This window comes from Muntiacus reevesi, chromosome 4 (genome assembly GCF_963930625.1).
Source record: "Muntiacus reevesi chromosome 4, mMunRee1.1, whole genome shotgun sequence".
NCBI classification, from domain to species: Eukaryota; Metazoa; Chordata; class Mammalia; order Artiodactyla; family Cervidae; genus Muntiacus; species Muntiacus reevesi.
In genome coordinates, this window is record NC_089252.1 from 114,336,623 (window position 1) to 114,361,008 (window position 24,386).

Genomic DNA, 24,386 nt, shown 5'->3' on the forward strand with positions numbered 1-24,386 from the left:
GTATGGGGCTTTAAGTTTTATGTCTATGTAACATGAGCTAAATGATATTTATTATTTATTGGTATTCACTTCTTTTACCTTGTTTAAATATTTCCCTTTTGTGTTATGCTTTTTAAAATCCTCTTTAGTAAAAAAGCACGGTTGGATTGGAATACTGATGCTGCCTCATTGATCGGAGAGGAACTTCAAGTGGATTTCCTGGATCATGTTCCCCTCACGACACACAACTTTGTAAGTGGCGGGCCTCTCCTCTCTTTGTGGGCTGTGGGTGCTTTGGCGGGCACTGCAGGAAGCTCTCAGAGATAATAAGCGTGTCTGTTGTTGGATTGTTTAAAGCTATGCCATTGTTTACAGTAAAGCAGTTTAGGTTTCACCAGATCACAGATGTACTTCAGTTTCTGTGTATGAATTTTGTTACAAATGTTGGAAGTAGGATTCTCCATTGTAATGAAACCTCATGAGGGCCAAGGAGGAAATTATTTGGTCTTTTATTCAGCATAATTTACACACCTGTGTTCTTGTTCCAGGCTCGGAAAACCTTCCTGAAGCTTGCCTTCTGTGACATCTGTCAGAAGTTCTTGCTAAATGGATTTAGATGTCAGACTTGTGGCTACAAGTTTCACGAGCATTGTAGCACCAAAGTACCCACTATGTGTGTGGACTGGAGTAATATCAGACAGCTCTTGTAAGGCATTGTTCTTTTTTCAAAGAATATAAGGGGACAGGGAGGTATAAACCTCCTTGGAGGATGCAAATTGTATATTTGACTGACAGGTCTGGGTTTTAGACTTGCTAAGTGAATTATCATGATCTGGAAATGATCTACTTTAGAAATATGACAGTTTTGAAATCAGTAAGTTTTAGCGTGGCTTGTATACAACTTTCTAAAACGAGCTGAGGGACTATTCAATAGAGATTGATACGCTGTGACTCTGTGAGACCCGGAGCACGGTGACGTGAGCAGCCCCAGGATTCTTACTAGGTTGCTAGGAGACGCTGCTCTGTATTGTGTTAAATAACGCTGAGGAGACCTAAAGAGAAGGGGTAGTGAGTATGGTTGGTGCTGTTTTCTTCACCTCAAACTAGGGAAAACATTAGTCTTCAAATATTTTACAGTAAACCATAAACACATATCTCCCTCTGACAACAAGCCAGTTACTCAAATATATATATTTGAATATATATATATATATATTCTATATAGACAAACTATTTTTTTTTAGTAAGGTGTAAAGAAGTATTCCAGAGCACCTCTTAAAACCTGTGAACAGGGATAGGAAACGTCGGAGTTGCACTTTACCTCTTTTTGAGGGCACTAGAAAAATTAAGGGCGTGTTATCATTAAGCCACCACGGGAGTATCTGTTTTGCTTTCGTGGTAGTCACACGTAGCTTTTGCAGAGAGAACTTCTCTCTTCTGCAGAGAGAACTTTGTAAGTAGCACAGACTTTGGAGTCCAGCAGACACTGGTCAGAATCTCACTGTTGTCATTAACTAACTGTCATTACTTCTGAGCCTCGGCTCACTCGTCTGTAAAAGAGGCATTCCCCTGGCTGCAGCATTCTTGTGAGCCTTATCTGTGATAACGCGTGAACTTTCCAGGCACTGAGTGCTCATCTCATGGCGGGAAGATGCCCAGTTGATGTGAATTCACTTTTTCTCTGTGTATGACTTTTGGTGCTGAAGGTTATCTGTCCTTCATGCTTCAGTCTTACCATTTGTGCATTTCCGAGACAGAATGTTTCTAGAAAAGCTATATGATTTAGGTTGCAAAGTGCCTACTATGTATAGATTTTTTAAAAAACATTATTTTGATGTAACTGGACATTAGGCCAGTATTTCCTAGAAATGCACACTAGAGACTCTGTGTTCACTGGCAGGTCAAGGTTGTTCACATTCTGTGGTCATTTAAGCCCAGTCACTTAGTTTGGTAGTCCATCGGTGGGCTCCCCAGGCAGCTCAGTGGTGAAGAATCCATTTGCAGGAGACCCGGGTTTGATCTGTAGAGAAGGGAATGGCTGCCCACTCTAGTATTGCCTGGAGAGTTCCATGGATAGAGGAGCCTGGCGGGCCACAGTCCGTAGGGTCACAAAGAGTTGGACGTGATTTGAGCTACTTACACAACTTACTCTGGGTAGCCTAAAATGGTCCAGGAAAATGTGACTAGGAGAAACTGAGTTTGGAAGGCCAAGCAGGCTGACTGTAAAATCACTACCACAAGTCTGTAAACCAGCCTTTCTCTGATTTCATTTAGATTGTTCCCAAATTCCACTGTTGGTGATGGTGGGGTTCCAGCGCTGCCTTCTTTGACGATGCGTCGGATGCGAGAGTCTGTTTCCCGGATACCTCCTGGGTACTTTGCACCTACTGGTTTTCTTACGGGAAGTTGTGCTGGGGCAGATGGGATTGAAAGTGTGACACAGAGGACTGGAGTTCCCTGGGGTTCCCTTCTCTCTCCATGTAAACTCCGTGTGGCCTCTGTGGGACTCCATATTGGTGTTAGAGCAAAGTGTAGAACTTTCTCTTTGTAGTCCTTTAGTTCTTAAATTCTGGAAAGTGACTGAATACAATTAATCCTGGTATCCTGGCATGTTCCTTATATCGCATTTGTGTGTTTTGTTTTTGTATTTTTTATTGGAATGTAATTGCTTTACAGTGTTGTTACTTTCTCCTCTGCAGTGACGTGAATCAGCTATATAAATACACGTATCCCCCCCTGGACCTCTGTGCTCCCTCTCCCATTCCTCCCTCTAGGTTACCATTCCACTGAGCTGAGCGCTCTGTGCTGTCTGGGAGCGGCCCGCTCGCTCTCTGTCTTACACGCGGTAGTGTATACATGTCAGTCCTCATCTCCCAATTCATCGCACCCTCCCCTGCCCCCAGTGTCCACAAGTCTCCTCTCTACATCTGTGTCTCTAGTGCTGCCCTGCAAATAGGTTCTTCGGAGCTGTGATTCTGGATTTCACATGTATGCGTCAATATTTGACATTTGTTTTTCTTTCTGACTTACTCTGTGTGACAGACTCTAGATCCATCCACATCTCTACATATGACCCTGTTTTTTTCCTTTTATGGCTGACTAATATTCTCTTGCATATATGTACCACATCTTCTTTATCCATTCATTACATTTGAAAGACTTGGAGGTTTGCCTTTGTCAGTGTACAGTGAGCCTCAGGGAAAGGGTCCCAAAATGATACACGGTGATTCAATAAAAATAAAACCCTTGACTTTGAAATGCTTATTATGGCCTTGCATTGCTAAAACCCTGATGTTTAATAAACTGCTATCTTGAAAAAACCTAATTAGATATTTAATATAAATAATCCATTTAAATATGCCTGTAAGTTTGCACATAATCTGTCTTTATTCTGTTTTGCAACTTTAAAATCAGAGTTTTGTTGAGTTCACATGCCTCATTCAGTTTTACACATGAATTTGGAACCTAAAATAATTCTACATCTTTGCCCAAAATATCTGACTTCACTTTATATGTAGTCATATAATATTTAATGGCCTTTGTAAAACTAACATGGAAATTATTCAAGGCAGCATATCTTAGAATAAGGAATTTGTATTGAAATGATACTTGGATGTATTAGTGTATGACCTTTATTTTTCTTGATAATTTAAAAGCATGTCTGACTGAAAAATTGTACTTGCCTCTGAATATTTAGATAGAAGAAAAAACCAGGCCTCTGAGGCCATTCATGTTGAATTGCTTGGAAAGGGAGTTTTTCAAGGCCGTAGAACAATTTCTCTTAGAAAAAGTCGTTCATCCCTTGAATTCATGCATGGTGCTAACCTGTCTGAATAAAACCCAGAGTAATCTTTTGAGCAAATAATGACGGTGTTATGCTGAATGCATGTTCCCAGTTTGGCTGGTAGGAGAGTGTCATTGGGTAAAAGAAGCCAGTGATACATGTCAGAGGTATTCAGATCTAAAAGTCGAAGTCACTGTGGTTGATCTTGTGAGCTGTTTGCGGGGAGGGGGTGCCCGTGAGGAGGGTGCTGCCTGTGGGCAGGCGCACTGGGCAGGCCTAGGAGTGTCAGGGACCTGCCTGTAGCTTTCCCATTTAGTCTCCAAATGCACCTGGGAGAGTCCAGCTAGTCTAACTGTAGAGGGTAGTGTTGAGATGGTCTAAAGTTTTGGAGTATTCTGTAGACGTGATTTATTGAAGTATCATTTCTTTGTACATGAATGCTGAGCACATATATTATTTCCTTCTTAAAAATGTGCATGCAGAGGCACCTCAGTAGAAGAAAAAATTTAAATGGTGCATATTTAGATTGACAAAAGAAACGAATACTTTTGTCGAAGGTTATAGTGTAAGTAGGGTTTGCCCCGAGGATGTTAATGAAGCAAGTAGTCGAAAGACTTTCCATTCCAGAGGCCTGAGTGTCAACCATGGACTTTTCTTTCTGCTTGTCGCCTAGTTCCCAGCACAGATACTCCACACCCCACGCTTTCACATTCAACACCTCCAGCCCCTCCTCTGAAGGCTCGCTCTCCCAGAGGCAGAGGTCGACGTCCACACCTAACGTCCACATGGTCAGCACCACTCTGCCTGTGGACAACAGGATGATTGAGGTAAAAGGGCCCCTTGGGGGTGGTGGAGAGCATCAGTCAGTCGTTTGGGTGGGTTGACAGTTGTGTCAGAGAGTTTTGGGTTTCTAACCTGGTAAAGAATGTTGCAGCAGTTTCTCAGGCCCCTGGACTTCCTGAATTTCTTATTCACTGTATCCTCAGACTAGCTTAATGATCCTGTTGGTATATCATTCAAATGGAGAACTGAAATTTCCTGAAGAGATGTTAACATTTGAGCTCATTCTTTCCAGGTTAGATAGGAAGAGAATTTTAATGAACTAGTGGATAAGTTACAATAAAGAGTAGTGTTTTTTTGGAGGGGGAGCGGGGAAAAGAAAATAATACTGATAGAGGACTATGAACTCTCTGAAAGACTTTGTGATTTTATTTAGAAATAAAAGGGTGGAGTCCTAAGATTTTAACAAGCAGGTATTTAGGAATATATGAAAGTGCCCAAAGCTAGTGTTTTCAAACTGCTTTTTCTTTTTTTTTGCTTTATGGTATGTTCTATTTGTTTGGTTTGCTTTCTGGTTCATCTTTATTAACAACTGAATACACTTAAAATACTTCCTTTGTTCTTTATTCTTCTTATTTCTCATTGCTTTGGACTAGAATAACAGCCTGAATGCTTCTCCCAGGGCGTGGTCCAGACGATTTTGTGTGAGGGGAAGAGTAGGTATTCTTCTTCATGCCTTTGCTTTCTTGTAAACTATCAGGATTTCTTAGACTGTCAGACAGTAGACTATCAAAAATGAAACAATCCCTGCATTTTATATTTCTCATCAGACTTGCTTTCATGTTTTCTCTTTTGGCAGCAGCATATTTAGGAGTTTAAAAAAAATACTGTATGTGGTATTGTTGATAGGTGAAATCAGTTTCTCAGGTGGGATTTTGAGTCTAAGGGTATTAACATTGTTCTTTAAAAATAATTTTCAACCAGAGACTAATGGTAGTTTATTTACTTCTTACTGAACACTATCACTACTCTATTTACAACAAAATGTGTCAGTTTGGTTGGTATACCCTGAAATTCCTTTGATAAGAGGTTTTTTTTTTTTTAATCAGAGATAACTGTGCTCTGCATTCTGAATTGGTCCTTGAAAAACCTCAGGGCCACCTGTGACCTCAGACAACTCACAGTACTCAGACCTCAAGTCATTTCTGACATACTTGTCCTTTGAATGTGGGGTCTAAATTGGTCGTTTAGGGGCACTTAGGTTATCACATGATTATTGTGAGGTTGTGTGTATATAGACTATACTCTTACTATTTTATTGTGATGAGCAGGGATAGGAAACGTAATGATACAGTAATATACCAGTTTTCTTCTGATATGTAATCTGTTCTTGAATAAACACTCTTAGAGGGAACATTAAAAGTGAAAATTTTTGAATTGTAGAATAACTGGCACATCTGTTGTGCTTGATCCTGTCTGTACTTCAGAAGCAGAGCAAATTTTTGACTCCTGTGTTTTAAAAATTTGATTCAGCATTTTAAAAGTACACTTTCTTGCTTTGTATAAATCATCTTAGTTCTCTTTAATATTTAGATTTCAAGATGACATGTCAATCCAGCTGTAGAAATTAGCACAGAAAAAACAGGGAAGAAAATTACTACGGCATTAAGAAAAAATCCTAATGCACTGGGCATATAATTCTGGTCAATAAAAATATGTTGTGCCATGCTTTGATTGAAAACAATAGATTAGTTGAATAAGAAAACTACAGCTGCTAAATATTCTACTGAAATTCAGGTTATTTGTGGACAAAGGATTGTCCACCTGGCAGTCATCTTGTCATTGTTAAGAGCATGCAGATTCCTAGATTTCCCACCTTTTCTCCCAGACATTCTTAGATCAGTTCTACTGGTGGAGGGGCTTGGGAATCTGTGTTCTTATATACCTCTCCAGGTAATTCTGAAGACTGACCAGTTTTGGGAACCCTAGAACCAGGCTTTATTGGTAAACTCTGAAGATGGGGCTGCCAAAGTGTGGGGGGCTTGGCCTGTGATTTCTCTCATCTCTTGTAAAGATACTACAGGGTGCAAGCATTCTGGTAATAATTCTGTGAAAAAAGCACCTTGTAGTTACACAAGGAGAACAGAGTAGGACTTCAAGAAAAATCTCCTTTTCGAGGATATGGGGTGAAGTGGTTTTATGTTGTTGTTATTTATGTACTCCAAGTGAGCGTTTTAGAAAAGGGACTTAGGCCTCATGGGAGGGCCCTGTGATTTAAACTGTTCCAACTAAATAGTTTCTAATAAATTCTAAGGGTAACCTTTGACCTCTCACCTGAGTAGAATGTAACTCATTTCAGAGCTTACCCACAAGATCTGAGGAACATTTTGTGCTGAATGAGCTCCTGGCTGAGGTCCTTGGGTGGTTATTTTTAGTTCTGTTTCTGCCACCTGCTGGTTGTGTGACCCTTGCCATGTCCCTTTGCCTGTTCACATATATTTTCTTACATGTAAAATGTAGGTTTCAGACTAGGGGATTTATGGTTCTTCCAGCTTTCCATGATTTTAGGCTTGGATAAAGTATGTAGTCATGGTGCTTACTCTTCGCAAATCTAACTCCTAGAGGACTAAGTGAACTGGGCACTGAATCCCTTGCTAAAAAATATTATTTTTTTGAGCTTCAGTGGAGCAAGATCCCCAACCATTGGAAACCTCTCAGCTTGATAGTAACTTTGTTAACCTGCCTTTAAAGAGTACCAGTCTGCTGTGTGCATTGCTTTCTTCAGAGAAAAAAGAATGTCATGTCCATCATGTATGAGAAACTAGCATCAGTCCTAATATGTGATGATAATACTAGCTACAGACATTTGATGAATTGAATCAAAGAAAAGTTAGTGTATGTAATTAGACCTTTTGTGATTTAGAGATTTTATAATCTCTTTTGCTCTTGTAAATCCTTATCCTCCCTCTCCCTCCCCCAGAGAACATCTTTTCTAGGGCAGAAATTGACCAGCTTTCCTTTTCTGTTTCAGGATGCAATTCGAAGTCACAGTGAATCAGGTACTTGCTTAAGTCATTCAGCGGATAGTAAAGGGCTGTTTCTCTTTATGCTCTTGTGTCTTCTGTTGACTTACCCATGAGTGGATCCTGTTTGTCTTGTCTGTTAAGGCTCCCCTTCAGCCTTGTCCAGCAGCCCCAACAATCTGAGCCCGACAGGCTGGTCACAGCCCAAAACCCCTGCGCCGGCACAGAGAGAGCGGGCGCCGGGCTCCAGCACCCAGGAGAAGAACAAAATTGTGAGTGCACCCACAGCACCCCCTGCGTGTCCGGGTTCAGCAAGAAAAGCCTGGTTCGAAATGAGGATGCCGTTCATTTTAGGGGTGGGGAACGCTCATTAAATCAATATGTTATACATGTCAATGCTGTTTTTGGCATGCTTGCACTGGAAAACTTGCTGGTTTGTTGCAAGGCAGGAACCAAAACAGTATTTTCTCAAATGACAAAAAGTAGACTTATAGTTAATATGTATTTTTAAAAGATCTGGGAATGGACGGAGTTGGGTTGATCCTTTCTTTGACACCCTTGTTAAGCAGACTTTTAACCGTTCATGACATATATTAATGATCTGTGCTTGCTTTAGAGGCCTCGTGGACAGAGAGATTCGAGTTATTACTGGGAGATAGAAGCCAGTGAAGTGATGCTGTCCACTCGGATTGGGTCAGGCTCCTTCGGGACTGTTTATAAGGGCAAGTGGCATGGTGAGTTTGGTACCCCCCGCACCCCCGCCAACTACCAGGGCGAAGCCCTCTTTCAGTCCAGCCAGGCGGGTTCACAGCAGCACTGTCCACAGCTCCCTGTTCTGTCTCGGTGACATTGCTTACTGTGCTTTGTAAGACTCAGAAATCTATGATTGGTACAAAAAAGTTTTCAGGATAACTTGAAATTGGTGAACAAGAGTTGAGCACTCCCTCTCCCTCCCCCAGAGAACATCTTTGTTAAATGTCACAGTCTCTTTTTTCTTATAAATTGACTAGATAGTGTAAACCTGGGAGGGACATGCTTTGAAGCTCCTTAAATGTGTTTAAGAGTCTGTTATTAGGGGGGTCAGGCACTCCAGCAAATTAAAGCTGGCAAGGCCCTTAGAGATTTTACATGCAGAAAACCAAGGTCTCAAGAAGGGGAACTGACACACCCGTGGTCAGACAGTCGGCACAGTAAAACCTGGAGCCTCCTAAGGTAGATTGTCTTTGCTCTGCCCTGGGATTGGTTGTGGGAACCTCTTGTCAGACAGGAATGCAGAGACTGTATTCTTGAATCTGTTTGGAGTTGATGTTCTTATTTGAATGGAAACACTTTGTCACTTGGAAGAAACTTTCTATTTTAAGGTCTGTAGCCACAGCTTCTTTATTTTGGCAACACACTTAACATTTCCCTGTCAGGCTTTTAATGCCTTTGCCTTTAGAATGTCAGCAGATAGAGTATTTTCTTGAAAATGCTACATGTTCCCCAAAAGACATCTCTCTAAATTCAGATTTTAATAAAACAAAAAAGCAAGCAAGCGGACCAACAAAAGCCCCACAAAACCACACACAGAATCTAGAGTGCCCGCATTTCTACTTTGGTTACAACCGTGTTTATCTTCACACATAAATGAACAAAGGCTGAGAGAAGTCATGAGCATAAAATGCATTGGAGCATTAAGATTCAACTTGTTAACAACTGAGAGACACTTGCAGCGTTGCAGGCAGCTTATGTTCCTTAACGTGGGGTTTCCACTTAGAGCTAATCATCTGACAAGTCTCTGGTTCTTTGTAAGAACTAGGAAAGGACTGAATATTTGTAAATTACATGAAGGGGCATTCCTTTCCTTTTGAATATTGCTTCTAATATACTACTGGCCTGCCTCCCAGGTCACCGAGAAATTATACTATTGCTGAATATTTTGTAAATAGATGTCATAAATGTCTTGGTGATCCCTTAGAAAAGAAAAACACAGTTTTGTGAGATAGAGTGCTTATATCTGAGACAGCAAGCCTGTAAGTAATTGCAGGAACTGGAGCAGAAAATACTTCTTTTAATGCTCCCATTAAGAGCATTTTATCATTTTTATACATTTTAAAGCCTTCGCCAAAAGCCAGCACATGCACTCTAAGTGTTGCCCAAATTTAAACCTCCTCCGATTGAGCACTTTTATTGGGGGTTCATAGTTTTTTAGAGCATTAGATTTGCCACAGTACTGCCTTTGAGGTTGTAGATTTTCTTGAGTTGTGAGCTTGTAGACTACTGTAAGGAGGTATATTGCTCTCGTGTTACTTCCGTGAAGACAGCCGTTAGAATGTGGGTAACATCTAATGCTTTTAAGATTCTAGTTTTTCTGAGTTAAGAGTCTCAAAAGTCAGGAGTGAGGAGCCGTGGACTCTCAGGTCAGCCTCTCAGAAAGCCAGCTGTGGTCTGCAAATGAAGACGAAGAAGGAGAGGGTCAAGGAAACCATGATTTCCAGAGTGAATGTTTTATGCTATGCTTGCTTCCTCCCCCGCCCCTATGCTTTTCTGATTCCTACATATAATGCTTTATTCAATTCCTTAAAAATTACAGCTGTTTTGGTGATTTTTAAGTGCTTTTTATTTTACCCAGCTGCAGAACAAAACTGAAAACTAAAAACAGAAAAGGTCTTAAAACAGCCAAGATGGAGGCCTCAGACCCGTGAACAGAGCCCACTGAGTTCACGTACAGAAGAGACCCCTTGGGCCTGAGAGCCGAGTCTCCTTTGGAGCATGAATTTGGGGTCTCCCAATTGCAAAAATGCATTAAAAGCGATGAAGACAGCAGCTGAAGCTGTCAGAGTGTTAGCAGCAGGGTCATTCTCTCAGAGTGAGAAGACGCAGCAGATCCCCAGACCAAGGACACTTGGGGGTCATGTGTGAGGTCTGCAGCTGGCGGAGCCATGCATGGGGACCCCCGGCCCTGCCTCAGGCTGAGCCTCGTCCTGACTGAGTCAGTATGCAGAAGAGGGATGGGGTTCAGTTTGTTTCTGTTCTAGAAAGCAGGGCTGTGTGTAATAAGTTTTAGACAATCCTAGATGATTAAAACAGGAGGGTTAATTGAAATATAAAAAGGGAAAACAAACCCACTTCAGATTCATCAGTGATGGCAGCTCTTTCTTCTTCAATGGTGGATGAATCATACCAGCTTAGTGTCTTATTAAACCCATGATAACCAGGAGCAGTGTATCTTAGAGCTTGTACCACGTTTGCCTCTGACATTACTGTGGAGGGAAAGCGCGAAGTTCTGGTTTGATGACTAGCACCCGCGTCACGCAGTCCCTCCGCAGTGGCCCTGAGCCTGCTGAACGGAGTGCTGAGGGGGGGGCCGTGGTCCTGACGCGCTCGGCCCCGCGGGCCATCCCAGTGCCCGGCGATCCCCGTCCGAGGCCGTGCCCACTTCCAGCTCCAGAGCCTCAGACAGGCAGCTTTTCAGTTCATGACTTGGCTTGCTGACCGGTGCCGCTTAGAAGCCACTTGTTTCTTCAGCCAGTGTTTCCTGAGCATTCTAATATCGAGCATTTCTCTAAGGGTTGGGGCTGAAGCCCTGAGCAAAATGGAAACAAATTCTTTCTCTTACGGAGTTAATATTCTGGTGGGGTAATGACCAAGGAAAGTCGAGTAGATGGTGTGTGCTGAGTGCTCAGGAGGAACATGGAGGAAGGCAGGTAAGGAGTGTGCAGGCCTGGCTCCCGCTGTCAGTCGACTGGCTGGTGGGGAGTCCGTGAGGGAGTGGCAGGAGGGAAGCAGCAGAGGGGGAGTGGGCCGCTCCCCTGGCCTGTCCCGGGGACCCCAGGAGCCCTGAGGGGCTGCTGGGGCGGCGCGAGGGAGAGGCTGGGGCCGTCAGGTCAGGCTGTGGGCTCTGAGGGCCCGGAGAGACCGTGGTCTCGCTGGGCGCGGCGGGCGTCCCGGACCCTGCCCGGCCTTCAGGAGGCTGTCCAGCCTTGGCCTGAAGACCAGTGACGGGAGCTTCTGAGTGCCCCGAAAACTTGGCCTCGCTCTGGGCGGTTCCCACCAGCAGAGAACCGTTCTCTGTGGGAGTTGAAATCGGTTTTCCTGTCTTGTTTGTCCACTGCTCCCAGCAGACTGGATCCCTGTGACGGCCTCCTCGGGGGCGCACAGATGAGGGCGGCTGTGACCCAGACTGTAGTCCCAGCGCACAGCCCGCTGGCAGGGCCGTCGACCTGAGCTGGCGGGCCTCTGGGCCCCGTCTCCCCGCCAGCGACGTGCACGACCCGGGCCTGTGGGCGACTTCCCCCGCGCGGTCACACAGACCTGGGGGCTGGGGTTTGGACTGAGAACGATGGGAGGGTTTCAGGGGGCCGTGACGGTGGAACGCAGACAGGAGTCCGACTTTGCCCAGCTCCAGAAAGTAGAGTCTAGAGGGGGGAGGGTGCTCAGCTGAGGGCAGGTCGGGGGGTGTCGCGGGGGGCTGGCTGTGGCTGCTGCTGACCTCTCTGAGGTTGCCGAGCTGATCAGTCCACCACTGGACTGCGTGTGCCTGGAGGAGAGCCGTGAGGGGGCAGGGCTTGCACGACTAGGCCCAGCACGGGGAAGTGGTTCCACTGAGGGCATCCTCCCCAGCCTGTCCTCATGCGACCCCGGCCCAGCCCGCCCTGCCTCTCCGCGATTGCCACTGAGCCAGTCCCCCTTCACGAGGTTCCGCCTCTGTCCCTTCTCCCGCCCTCCTGTCACCTCCGCCTGCTCTGAGCTTGGGCCCATGCTCAGACTCCCCCCAGCCCCCCTCCTGTCCTGCGGTGTCGCAGCACACGCTGGCCTTGTCCTGGCATCTCTCTCCTCCCCCTCACCTCACTGTGTTCCTGGGGTTCCTCGTCCAGAACTGCCTCTTCCCTTGGCTGACGCCCCTTCTCCCTCCGAAGACCTCCATCCTCTGCCGACATACTTACTCCCCTCTTGTGTCACCGCCCTCACCCGCATTCTGTCTTGGCTCGGATGCTCCAGGGTGGGCAGGTACCCAGAAGACTCTTGTCCCACTGTCCGGCATCAGGAGCTCGGGCTCAGGCTGCGCGGTTTACCAGCTCCATCTGCCCAGGAATTGAAGGCAGCTCTGAAGGCGGAGTGTGTCTCTGCCGTCCGCAGGCAGCCTGGGCCCTCTGCAAATTCGTGCGGCCGGAAATTGGTTAAGAATCAGCATGGAAGCTGCTGTTAGGTGATTTCATTTTCAGGTGACGCAGAGATCGCAGGGCAGCGACCTGTCATGAGAACCATCTTTCTACCATTTGGCGCCCACAAAAGTGGAAACGAGTACCCCAGCGGAGGCGCTGGGGTGCTGCTGAGGCCACGGGCTCAGGATGTGGGGGGACTCGGCCACCTCCAAGGTGCCGCTGAGCTGGGCTCCCTTTGTCTGATCACTTGTCCTGAAAGTTGAGGTCCTCATAGGGCTTCAGGCAGTTTATCATCATCACTATTATGAGGACAACATAACTTCTGAAAGTGGCTTCTAAATCAGTCGTACCTATAAAGTAGAATTGCTCTGTGGATGTTTCTGAAGGTATGTGAAGAGTGACTGACAGTATTTTCGTTAGAAGTACAGCTGCGAGACCGGGGTTCTGACGCTGGCTCTGGCGTTCTTGGGCAGTACCACCTTGGCCAACTGACCAAACCTCTGTGCGTTGCTTGTAAGGTGAGGCCAGCAGTGCTAACCTCATAGAGCGGCTGTGAGGATTGAAGGAGGTGACAACCTGTGAAAGCAGACATGTCAGGGTGTAGTGAGCATCAGCAGTCATTGAAAGGATTGGTTTCTAATGGGATTGAAGGCAGAGGAGCTTCATTACAATACAGATCTTTGAGTCTGTGCAAGGGAGCATCTGGGCTGTCGCTGGCCTGCTCCTGGGCACCCCCTCTGGCCCCGGAGGAGACTCGGCGTCTGCCAGGCGGTTCACATCTCGCCGCTGTCATCCTCACGGACCCAGGCTGTGACCGTCACCTCACCGCCGGGGACACCTGGCTTGACAGAAACAGCTGAAACTAAGCTGGTTCAAGGCCTCTGGGGTGGAATTTGAAGGATAGTGGTATAAAACCTTTTTTGTTTTTTTTCAGCCACTTGAATAATTCAGAAATTGGCATAGTATTTGTTCTGTCTGTGTAGGTCTGTGATTTTTTTTTTGTCTGTGATTTTTGAATAAGGGATTCACTGCCTCTTCCTCAGACAGGTGTACATGAAAAATGAAGTTAAGATCAGCTGCACTAACTATAAACTCATTTGCAGGAGACGTTGCAGTAAAGATTCTGAAGGTCGTGGACCCCACCCCAGAGCAGTTCCAGGCCTTCAGGAACGAGGTGGCTGTCCTCCGGTGAGTGGAGAGCGGACCTCGCAGCCCTGTGGAGGAAGCGGGCTGCGGGCGAGACCTGCCTGCGGGCGAGACCCGCCTCTGGGGGCGTGCTCCTTTGGGACTGCCTTTCAAGTGGAAAGGAGTGGAACCTTCTTCCAGCTCCTGTGCGTCTTAGGCCTTGAGAAGAGCCGCTCTGATGGCGCCGCCCTTCATCTTCAACCTCTGGGCTCACCACCTCAACAGCTCAGGTTCTGTTGCTGGGTTTTAGTTTGACATAGGGAGAAATAGGTTCTGTTTTCACATTTATTTCCAAGAACTCTTTATAACCAAATGGCCTTAATTTGGACTTCAAAGCCATCAGCTTCTAAATCTTTTTGGAGTCACTATTTAGACTTGTAGGAATAGGCTGAGAGGATGGGCTCCGTGGATGAGGGGTCCTTGTGACCCCTGTGCGGAGTTCGGCGAGTCTGTGCTGCTGAAGGGGGCCGTCCTCTCTGCCATGCAGGCCGGCATCGAGGGCCGCTCTGCCAGCCCAGAGCAGCAGCTGGGTGGGGGCAGTCTGCCGTGGGTGCTTTGTGAGCCCAGGGGTTGTACGGCGGCGTCGGTTGCCCGCAGGAGGCACTTGGGGGCAGGATGGGTCTCCCTGTCTGCAGAGGCGGAGCCCTGAGCCTTTTGTCCCTCCCCTCTCCAGCAAAACCCGGCACGTGAACATCCTGCTCTTCATGGGCTACATGACGAAGGAGAACCTGGCCATCGTGACGCAGTGGTGCGAGGGCAGCAGCCTCTACAAGCACCTGCACGTCCAGGAGACCAAGTTCCAGATGTTCCAGCTGATCGACATCGCCCGGCAGACGGCTCAGGGAATGGAGTGAGTGAACGGCTTGGCGAGGAGGAGGTCTGGGGCCCGTGTGCCAGCTTGTCCCTGAATCAAAACCAACATTAGGGAAAGCCGAGTCTGTTAAGTGGCTTCTGTGATATTTTTGCACAGCTGGAAGTGAACCTGAGGGGTGGGCTGAAGGAACAAGAAAGTCGGGTTTCTTGCCTGAGCTGAGTCTACCTGCTTGGGGCTCTAGATTCAGGTTCCAGCTGCTGCCCTCAGAGTTCTGCCAGACACCCCAGAACACAGAGTGGGCCGGCAGCTTCTGGGGGCACCATGCCTCTGAGGTGTAGCCGTCCAGTGTGGTTTACCCACCTGGGGGTTTATCAGATGTCACTTTTCCAATAATTTGTTTTCCTTCGAAGTTCCCCGAACTAAAGTTGTGCTTCCAAGGGGTTTATAATGTGTTTGTAAAATTCATATGGAATTTGCATGGTATATGTTTTCAGAAATGACTAGTTACTCGTTTTTTAGAGGTAAAATTCACCCTTATAGTTCAGGTGTTTTTCTTGTTTAGTATTTTCAGAGTTGTGCAGCCATTTACCACTGTCTAATTGTAGAACATTCTCAAGATTAATGAGATGGACGTGTTGGTCTTGCTTCTTCGCCGTGGCGTTTCTGAGGCATGTGTGTATGTTGCAGCGTGTTGGTGCTGCAGTCCTTTCTGTGGCTGAAGGACAGCCCGTTGTACAGATACGGTTTTACTTGTGTATCAGCTGATGGACATCTGGGTTGTCAGAATTCCCTTTTGAAGAAAACTGATGCTAAAACACGACCCTCTGTTTGTGCTGTGGCCTCACTTCCAGGTCTAAGTCCTAATGGGGAGCATGCTGAACCAGGGCAGGACCAGTTCTTGAACATACAAGGGGGGCCAAAAAGTTCAGTTAGGCTTTTCTGTAAGATGCAACCAAGCAAATAACTGAACTAACATTTTGGCCAACCCTGTAACTCCTCATCTAGGAGTCCGGGCTTCCAAGTGGTTTGCTTCTTTGATGTAATTTAAAGGAAGCTGCTTTTTACCAATGTCTCTCAAACTGGTTTTAACAGATTTATTTTCCCTTCACAGCTATTTGCATGCAAAGAACATCATCCACAGAGACATGAAATCCAACAGTATCCTTTGGTGGTGGTTTCATCAGACTGCTCAGTTCTAAATTTAGAAAACTTTTAAAGTTTACCTCAGCAAAAGTGACTTTGGAAAGAGTTCCACCAAAGTTGAGATACTTGTTTTGGTTATGCTTGAAACAGGCCTAATTTAGAATGCTATTTATTACTAAATTTAACTTGGGAGAACGGGCCTTTTGTCTCTCATGTTTATTTCTGGTTTGTGGATTATATCAGGTCAGAGTAGATGCAAGCTGAAAGTTATAATATAGATTTTTAAAATTTCTACTTGAAATTGTCTTTCTTGAATGTACAGAAATGGTTTCCTTAGAGACTGCCGTTGGAATCAGCCCTTTTCCAGGTTTTAATGAGCTTTTGCAGAAGGGAAGTGGATAAAAGCAGTCTTCACGCTGTAGGCATGAGGTAGACAAGGGTGCACCTGCCTCCCTCCCCCAGCCTCTCAGAGGAGTGGGCTTTATAGCCCAGCTTTGCGTCCTGGCCAGTGGGAGGCACTTGTGGGGGTTTGGAATTTGGGATGTTACCTACTTGGGGCATGTGTCTCAGGCAGGAAATACCTGTTAGTGGTGGGTTTGGAGGCCAATAAATCACACCACGAAAGCAGACAGCAGATTCTAAGCAGGTATGAATTACTGGGCATTGGCAGATGGCACATGTCGGCCTTAAACCGCCTGACTCCTTTACCCGGGACGGAGGCAAGTTTGGCTGTGATTTTGAAGTCACCATGGTACCTGTTCTCGTGGGAAATGTCTGGAGGCAGATAGCACTCAGGACTGTGGGGTTTCCCTTGGTCATGGGAGGGCGGGGCGCAGGCCGAGTCGGTCAGCAGGCCGCGGGCCATGCTCACAGTCTTGGGGCATGAGGCCCTGCAGGCTGTGGGGAGCCCTGGCTGCCCGTCTGGTGGGGAGGGCGGGGCTGGCCAGGCCCCGCGCTCTGGTCCCTTGGCTCCCCCCGGAAGCGCTGCAGGTCCAGTGCAGGGAAGGCAGAGAAGGCGGTGCCAGGGAGAACTTGGGGCAGCTTTTCAGGAGGAGCAGGACCATCCTTCTAAACTAGTGTCCTTAACGAGCATTGAGATATATTTCTCCATGAAGGCCTGACGGTGAAAATCGGCGATTTTGGATTGGCCACGGTGAAGTCGCGCTGGAGTGGTTCTCAGCAGGTCGAGCAGCCCACCGGCTCCATCCTGTGGATGGTGAGGCGGCTCGGCGCCCCGGGTGGGTGGGGGCCGGCTGTGAACGGGCAGCTCCTGGGCTGCCTGGAGGGAGCTGGTGGCACAGCGCGGCGTGGAGCTGGGTTCCCGTCGGGCCCTGAGCTCATGGATGCTGAGCGTGGGAGCCTTTGGGGATGAGCCGCCGCGGGGCTTTCTGAGGACAGGACAGGCACACCCAGCCCCAGGGCAGCCCGGCTCCCGGACAGTGACAGGCGCGTTTGGTCCCGTAGGCCCCAGAGGTGATCCGGATGCAGGACAACAACCCGTTCAGCTTCCAGTCCGACGTCTACTCCTATGGCATCGTCCTGTACGAGCTCATGACGGGGGAGCTGCCCTACTCCCACATCAACAACCGTGACCAGGTGGGTCCCCGGCGCCCACCTGCTGGCTCTGGGAGGGCAGCGCAGGGTTGGAGGCACTCTGCTCACCGCCCTCCCTCCCCCACTCGTTCCCCAGATCATCTTCATGGTGGGCCGCGGCTACGCCTCCCCAGACCTCAGCAAGCTCTACAAGAACTGCCCCAAAGCCATGAAGAGGCTGGTAGCCGACTGCGTGAAGAAAGTGAAGGAAGAGAGGCCTCTCTTTCCCCAGGTAAGGCTGGCTCCAGGCGCTCGAGCGGGTTAGAGCGGGTCTAGTGATGCAGAGCGGCTGGACGCGTGTCCTGCACACGCCGTGCGTGGGGTGGGAAGGGTTCGAGGCCCAAGGGGAAGCTGCTGCAGGGACACCCGGCGCGCCCCCTGAGACCGCCCTGGTGCCTCTTTCAGATCCTGTCTTCCATCGAGCTGCTCCAGCACTCTCTGCCCAAGATCAACCGGAGCGCCTCGGAGCCCTCCTTGCACCGGGCAGCCCACACCGAGGACATCAACGCCTGCACGCTGACCACGTCCCCTCGGCTGCCCGTCTTCTAGTGGCCCTGCGCCTGGGCTGCTGGCGGGAAGGGTGGTCAGCAGGCACCACCATCTGTTCCCTTTCTGTGGGGACGGAGCTGGTCTTCCGAGAAGCTGCTGCTAAGGACCTTCTACACCACTCAACAGGGCCTTAACTTCACGTTGCCTTTTCTGCCCTTTCTGTCCTGGGAGGAGGAAGCCATTCGCCAGCTGGTTTGCCCTGCTCCTCTGGCGGCCCCCGAGCTCATGAGCCAACCTCCTCCAGAGGCGCCCGTGGCTGCTGATGGTCATGCACTGGGCCCAGCTGTCAGCTGCAGGAGTGTCTTTGGGGCAACAAACGTGCTCAGAGGGGAAAAGAAGGTGGCAGGCGAACCAGCCGTGACGTGGGACGTGTGGATTCTCTTAAGTCAGCTTCTAGGAGGGACGCTTTCACAGAAGGACTCCTCTGCAGATACCTGGTGTGGCGGCAAACAGGTAGTTTTGCACATAATGCACCGAACGGCCCAGGGCTGTTGGGACCGCGGCGGCCTGGACGAGCCCGCTTTGGTACTAGGGACTTGACTCGGGGACACGTCCTTTTCCTGACGGGCTCCAGCGCTGGGCCTCCCCGCCCCGGGGAGCAGTCCTCAGCCCGCTGAGTCGTCTTCCAGGAGCGGCCCCCGTGGGGCGGGGCCTGGCCAGCCTTGTCTCTGCATCACATCGTGTGCAAGGAAGCCAGGAACACAGGTTTTCTTGATAATTTGGGTTTAATTTTGTTTTTATGCGCCTGACAAAATACAGTTATTCAATTATGTTATTTTAATAAAATAAATTAAATGTAGGTTTAATGGCTGTTTCCTCCTCTTAAAGTAAATCGTGAGCTCACAGATCAAATTCCGTTTGTTCAGCCTTCCGGAGCAGAACTCCAGAAGCGGGAAATGGGCCAGAGTCTCTGCCAGAGTGAATGGAATCCAGCCTCTGTTCACCCTCCACTAAAGAGATAACTGTAGGAATTACGCAAAAAAGCACTCTAACTCAGGTAAAGAGTAGACTTTCTTCTACCCATACTTTAATACATTTTATAAAATATCTGGTATCTACAGATGTCTATAAAAATAGATAATTCAGGCTTGGAGTGAGTTGGGATTGATAGTATTTTAAGCTCTTAAAATCACAACTGATGAGAGACTTGTATTCGGTTTTTCTCAGGACCACTGCTAGGTCAGAACTAGAAACTGTTCTTAGGTGCTGCTAAATTTTATGAAACTTCAAATCAAAGCCAGTTTACAGAGGAGAGAGTGCACAGGGACCCTTGGGTCACAAGTCGGCAGGTGACAGGGGCGTGTCCCTGGGGCATCCGGGCAAGGCTGTCATCTGCCTGGTGACCCCCAAACAAACCCTACACGGGGGGCCGTTTCTGCTCTGCCCCCTGCTGCTTCAGGAGCCCCCCTCAGAGGAACGTCAGCCACCGTGCTCCTGCCTGCCTGCCTGGGGGCACTGGAGAGGCCTAAGGCAAGCTGCGTGCCAGGGAAGGAAGCTGTGCAGCACCCACGCTGTTCTGCACCTAGCCAGGTGCTGGGGTGCTCGCCACGCCGGAGTCCCCTGACCCCCTAGGGGGTCTCCCCTCAGCGTGCCTGCTGCTGCGGGGGCGCTGCACGCTGGCTGTCCGTGGAGCCCGAGCCACAGACAGGGCCAGGCTGGTCCCCTGAGGAGCTGGAGGGGCGACTACAATAGCAACTAGAGACACAGAACCCCATCTACTGTTAGGTTATTTTATATCCTTCACTCTTCCCACGGCTGTGCTAACGGAGTGGCTGAGACCCAGAGGAGTGCAGCCCCACTGACTCCGGCCCCGGCCCCCCTGGACGCAGCTCGGTGCCCCCGGCGGCAGGAGGCTTGGCTGCAGAGCCCCCGAGGAGGGCGCGGCGGTTCTTCAGGTCTCGGACGGCTCCACCCCGGACAGGTGCATGAAGAGGTCCCCGAGCTCCGTCATGTCCACGTCGTCAGTGCTGGGGGCGTGCCGGCTCTCTCGGCTTTCGATGAAATCCCAGAGCCGCACGGAGTTAAAGAACTGCAAAGACAGCCAGCAGACATTCCTGGTTATTGCTAAGAGCAACGCGCAAGCAGAGTGGCTGAGATTGTTGGCTCCCCTGGGGCCAATGCCCACAAAGTCCTCACCCGCACGGTGCCTTCGGAGCTGAGCTGTTTCCGTGGTTTCTCAGGCTCTGCCAGCCGCCCGTCAGGGTAAGCGTGACGGTAAAGGCATTTGCCTCCAAATGGACAGGTCCCTTTGCCTTGCTCAAAGTATTTACAAGCTTTTTTCCTGAAAAGCAGAAGAGGATAATGTCAAAACCTGGGTGTAGATGAACCACTCCTCACCATCTCTGCCGGAGCAGGGTCAGCCTCCCATCAGAGGCAGTGACAGGGAGGCTGAGAGATGCTGGAAGCCGATCTCCACGCTGGACGGTGGTGCACCACGGTGCGGAGTCTCACGCACACGGGGAGCCCCGGCGGCCTCCGGGGCAGCAGGCCTGACCACACCTCCGGCCCAGCTGATTGGTCTCCGCTCGGAGTCCCAGCACCGGCTCCACCCGGGCAAGCTCCCCGTCCTCCCGGCCAGCAGTGATGTCAAGGCGACCACAGGAGCCTGGACCTCGGCCGCTGCCTTCCGGGTCTCATTCCAGTTTCCCTTGGTCCCACCCTCCGGAGCAGGGCTTCTTCACTCTGTGCCACAGACCCCTGCTCAGAACAGTGTTTGTCTACAAAACGCAGTCTGAAAGTTAAACTTGCCCCCATCTTCAGTTTCTAGCTACAGATCTCTCTTAAAAATCCCTGCTCCTGAAACTCAAAACCAGACAACTCACATTCCTTGCTAAAATGAAATCTGGCTTATATGTGGTCCAAAGTTATCCCAAGATGAAGAGGTGCCCAAGAAGCCGCAAGGTGTCTGGAGAAGATGGAAAGACGCAGGCCGACCCCAGCAGACAGATGCAGAGGGTGAGGCCAGCCGGAGCCCAGCTCCCCACAGGTCTGACCCACACGGGGGACAGGCTGTGGAGGCCAGCAGAGGGCCGTGGCCCCTGTTCCCGAGCCTCTGAGGGTTCTTACTGGGGTCTCTGGGACACTGGCTTTTTACTTGTCAGGTTCTAGACATTGTCCTCGAGTCCCCAGCCCTGTCTGGCCACCACGGACTGCTGTCTACAGAGAACCCCCCCGGGCGACCCTTCTCTCGCTTCACGCACTGCCGAAGCATTTGGGGCGCCCCTCGGGGGCGGCCCCTGGTGTGCTGGCTGAGGAGGGCGGAACCTGGGGAGCCGGTAGGGACAGGGCCGTGGCCAGTGCGCCCCGCCGTCCTCTTCCTAAAGACCCCGGTCAGGCTGAGGCCCTTCAGCCTGTGTCTGTGTTGCTGTAAACCCCACATTTCCCACATTTCTTTTAACCCGAGGGACTGCTCCCCAGACCAGATGTGCACCCCTACCATTCCACCTGCCCCGCAACCCCACACACACAGGGCTCGAGGTGCCGACCCCATTCCGCTCTTCTGACACCGTCACCAGGAAGCCTGTGTCATACCTGTCCCTAACTTCCCGTCCGGTTTCTTAGCCAGCTCTCCCACACTGTGTTCAGCTTGAAGGGGCTGGGCCCACAGCTCAGTAAATCTGTGCAGCGCACACAAACACTGCCGCAGAAAGCGAGGCCCTGAAGCCCGACGGCGACACCGGGGTTTTTTCAGCCGGCTGCAGCAGAGCTTTCTACAGGCGGGACCCCCCTGCCCGCTGTTCTTGCCCTCTGGGGGACATAGGACACCACAGGAAGTGAAAAAACGGTACAACAAGATCTCAAGCCTTTAGTAACTTAAAGGAGCTAGTTTTGCTCCTAGTACCATTTCTGCAGATAAACTAGAAATACAGACATGATGAAAAGACCTGAAGGCGCTAAAGAATGAACGAAAGCAGCATTTTTCAAGGGATTATAAGACACCTAGAAGAATGGAATGGTAAGAGGTTGAGTTACCTTTTTAAGAAATAATAGTGCTCAACCTAGAGCAGGTCCCAGTCAAATACCTCGGCAAGGGGGCTAAAACTCCAGTGGAAAAGCCATGTCTTTGTGGCTTGAAGAAGGTAAAGACAATGCTGGTGGAAATCTACTACTGGAGGTAAGGAAAGATTTGTCATTGGCTCTTTGTCGTTCCCCACCACACTGGGTGCTAACACTATAAAATGACACACGTAAGAATCAGTAAGAAGTGACCCTTCTTAACAAGAAAAGACACAAGAGGCTAACTTCAAGATAACAAGCATCTCAGAGCAGCTGCTGCTTAAAGATGTTCAAGAAGATGAACAGGGAGAGGGAAAGATGGGGGGAGAAGAAGAACCTGAGTGGGCACTATAAAAAAGCTTATCACCTACAAAAAAAAATGTGATGACCCAATGGTCAAAATTTATTCTATCAGTTCCTAACAGTAACACTTAAACATGTGAGAATAAAAGCCTCTAGCATTTTTGGTCTGTGTCACAATATTTAGCCCTTAACTGGAAGACGGTCTGAGATTATTTTCTGTTTTATAAATTTCCCTGAGCCGAGTTATAGGGCCTCTGAGGATAAGATCTAACAGATAACGGTGTAAGTTCCTGTTGACTTAGTAAGACCATGCTGACCTCCTGCGGTAATTCTCCTGCGGTCAGACACTGGAAGCTGTTCAGTGTGTGCTGAGTAATATTCTAAAATTGATGCTAATGAAGACAAAACATATATGATCTATGTGCTAAAAGCCAGGTAAAAAGTTCTGAACTACCTGTTAGAGTTACTTGCACCATGGCCTTCCACTGGTTTCAATATGATTAGCTGAATATCATTTGAATATGATGTTTGTAAATTATCCAAATGCCTGGCCTCTATTGCAAGTCTGCCTGCCTCTTGATACTGCCAGTGTTCCTCCGAATTTCAGGAGGCTTATTTGCTAGCAGAAGAGCACCTTGCTTGGTTAAGTGAGTAATATCCCACATATAAACACCCTTAGAGCACTGTCCGCTGTGGCATAAGTACCCAGCAGCTAGTTCTGTCTTCTCACATTTAAAATGGAAGTTAACCACTTTGGGATGATACAGGTTTACATTATCCATACTACCAAAAGTTTTCCGTTTCCATAAATTGCTTCACATGTGAACACAATGGCCCCCTTATTTCTGTTGGAGAAAGTTAAATACTCATTCTTTTGCTTTGCATTAGCAATTAAATATTTTTAATGTAAGATAACTGGGTATTACTTTACTGTTTTGTCTTACACTTTACGTTAAAGACCTATTAGGTAGACTGGGCAACTCTGCTTAATTAGTTGATTGAAACAGCGCTAGTAAGATCCTAAAGTATGTGTTGGTTGGTTGGTTTAGTTGCTAAGTTGCATCTGACTCTTCCGACCCCATGGACAGCAGCCCGCCAGGCTCTTCTGTCCAGGGATTCTCCGGGCAAGAATACTGGAGTGGGTAACCATGCCCCTCTCCAGGGGACCTTCCTGACCCATGGATTGAACCTGGGTCTCCTGCATTGCAGGCAGATTCTGTACCAACTGAGCTACAAGGGAAGACCAATATTTAACATATTGAGAAAGAAAAACGGAAAAGACAGGGAAAAGTTTTGAGAAGAAAGCATGGTATAAAATACAGTGACACTTCAGAGAAGCAAGTCTCATAGACTGCTGATGTCAAGACAGTTCCGTGATTAGCATAAAATTGGTAGCTTGAACGTAACCAACCGATGTATTTCAATAAAGATGTCTCAAGAGACACATCAAGTACATTAACTTTCCCACACCGGACTCCCATTAGGTCCTGGAGAAAATTTTCAAGCTGAACCTCCAATGATGTGGCCACCTGATGTGAAGAACTGATGCACTGGAAATGACCCTGATGCTGGGAAAGACTGAAGGCAGGAGAAGGGGACAACAGAGGATGAGATGGTTCAATGCTATCGGCGACTCAATGGACGTGAACTTGAGCGAGCTTCAGACAGTGATAATAAGGGAAGCCTGCCCGGCATGCTGTAGTCCATGGTGCTGCAAAGAGCTGGAGACAACCAACTGCAGCTGTCGATTATACCTCAGTCAAGCTGAGTTTTAAAAGTTGCATCTCCACCTGTGTAGCCTTATGTATGTAAACATAATGCATATGTATTACATCTGCAGCACAAAGACGCTAATCAAGAGGCAACTGCATTTCATGTATGGCAACAGGAGTATTAACTGCCTGAAAAATTAGGAATACATTGTAATCCCAAGGGAAAAAAAAAACAGTGAAGAGAAAAGACAACCTAAAAGATGTCAGTTAAAATAGAATTCTAAAAAAAAATTTCAGAATAGCTCTCAGTTGTAAACAGTAGCGGTGTCCTTCAATAGAGGAGATCAATGCTCAAACAGGCAGGCCTGCTCTGGTGGCGTT

General features: G+C 48.3%; 2 protein-coding genes across 2 annotated transcripts in view; one reads left to right on the forward strand and one right to left on the reverse strand.

Annotated features, from left to right (window-relative positions):
- Positions 1-18,793, forward strand: part of RAF1 (Raf-1 proto-oncogene, serine/threonine kinase) — a 72,519-nt gene extending 53,726 nt beyond the window's left edge. Inside the window, exons 4-17 of the mRNA XM_065933947.1 lie at positions 129-231; positions 528-685; positions 2,254-2,352; positions 4,437-4,590; positions 7,575-7,602; positions 7,711-7,838; positions 8,183-8,300; positions 13,814-13,898; positions 14,569-14,745; positions 15,821-15,867; positions 16,950-17,068; positions 17,317-17,448; positions 17,543-17,677; positions 17,851-18,793. Of these exons, the coding sequence (XP_065790019.1) occupies positions 129-231; positions 528-685; positions 2,254-2,352; positions 4,437-4,590; positions 7,575-7,602; positions 7,711-7,838; positions 8,183-8,300; positions 13,814-13,898; positions 14,569-14,745; positions 15,821-15,867; positions 16,950-17,068; positions 17,317-17,448; positions 17,543-17,677; positions 17,851-17,994 (1,627 nt within the window). The 3' untranslated portion in view covers positions 17,995-18,793. The remainder of the gene's footprint in view (positions 1-128; positions 232-527; positions 686-2,253; positions 2,353-4,436; positions 4,591-7,574; positions 7,603-7,710; positions 7,839-8,182; positions 8,301-13,813; positions 13,899-14,568; positions 14,746-15,820; positions 15,868-16,949; positions 17,069-17,316; positions 17,449-17,542; positions 17,678-17,850) is intronic.
- The window catches only part of MKRN2 (makorin ring finger protein 2), a 33,649-nt gene continuing 27,963 nt past the window's right edge, over positions 18,701-24,386 (reverse strand). Inside the window, exons 7-8 of the mRNA XM_065933948.1 lie at positions 20,131-20,275; positions 18,701-20,023 (exon numbers count right to left, since the gene is read on the reverse strand). Of these exons, the coding sequence (XP_065790020.1) occupies positions 19,886-20,023; positions 20,131-20,275 (283 nt within the window). The 3' untranslated portion in view covers positions 18,701-19,885. The remainder of the gene's footprint in view (positions 20,024-20,130; positions 20,276-24,386) is intronic.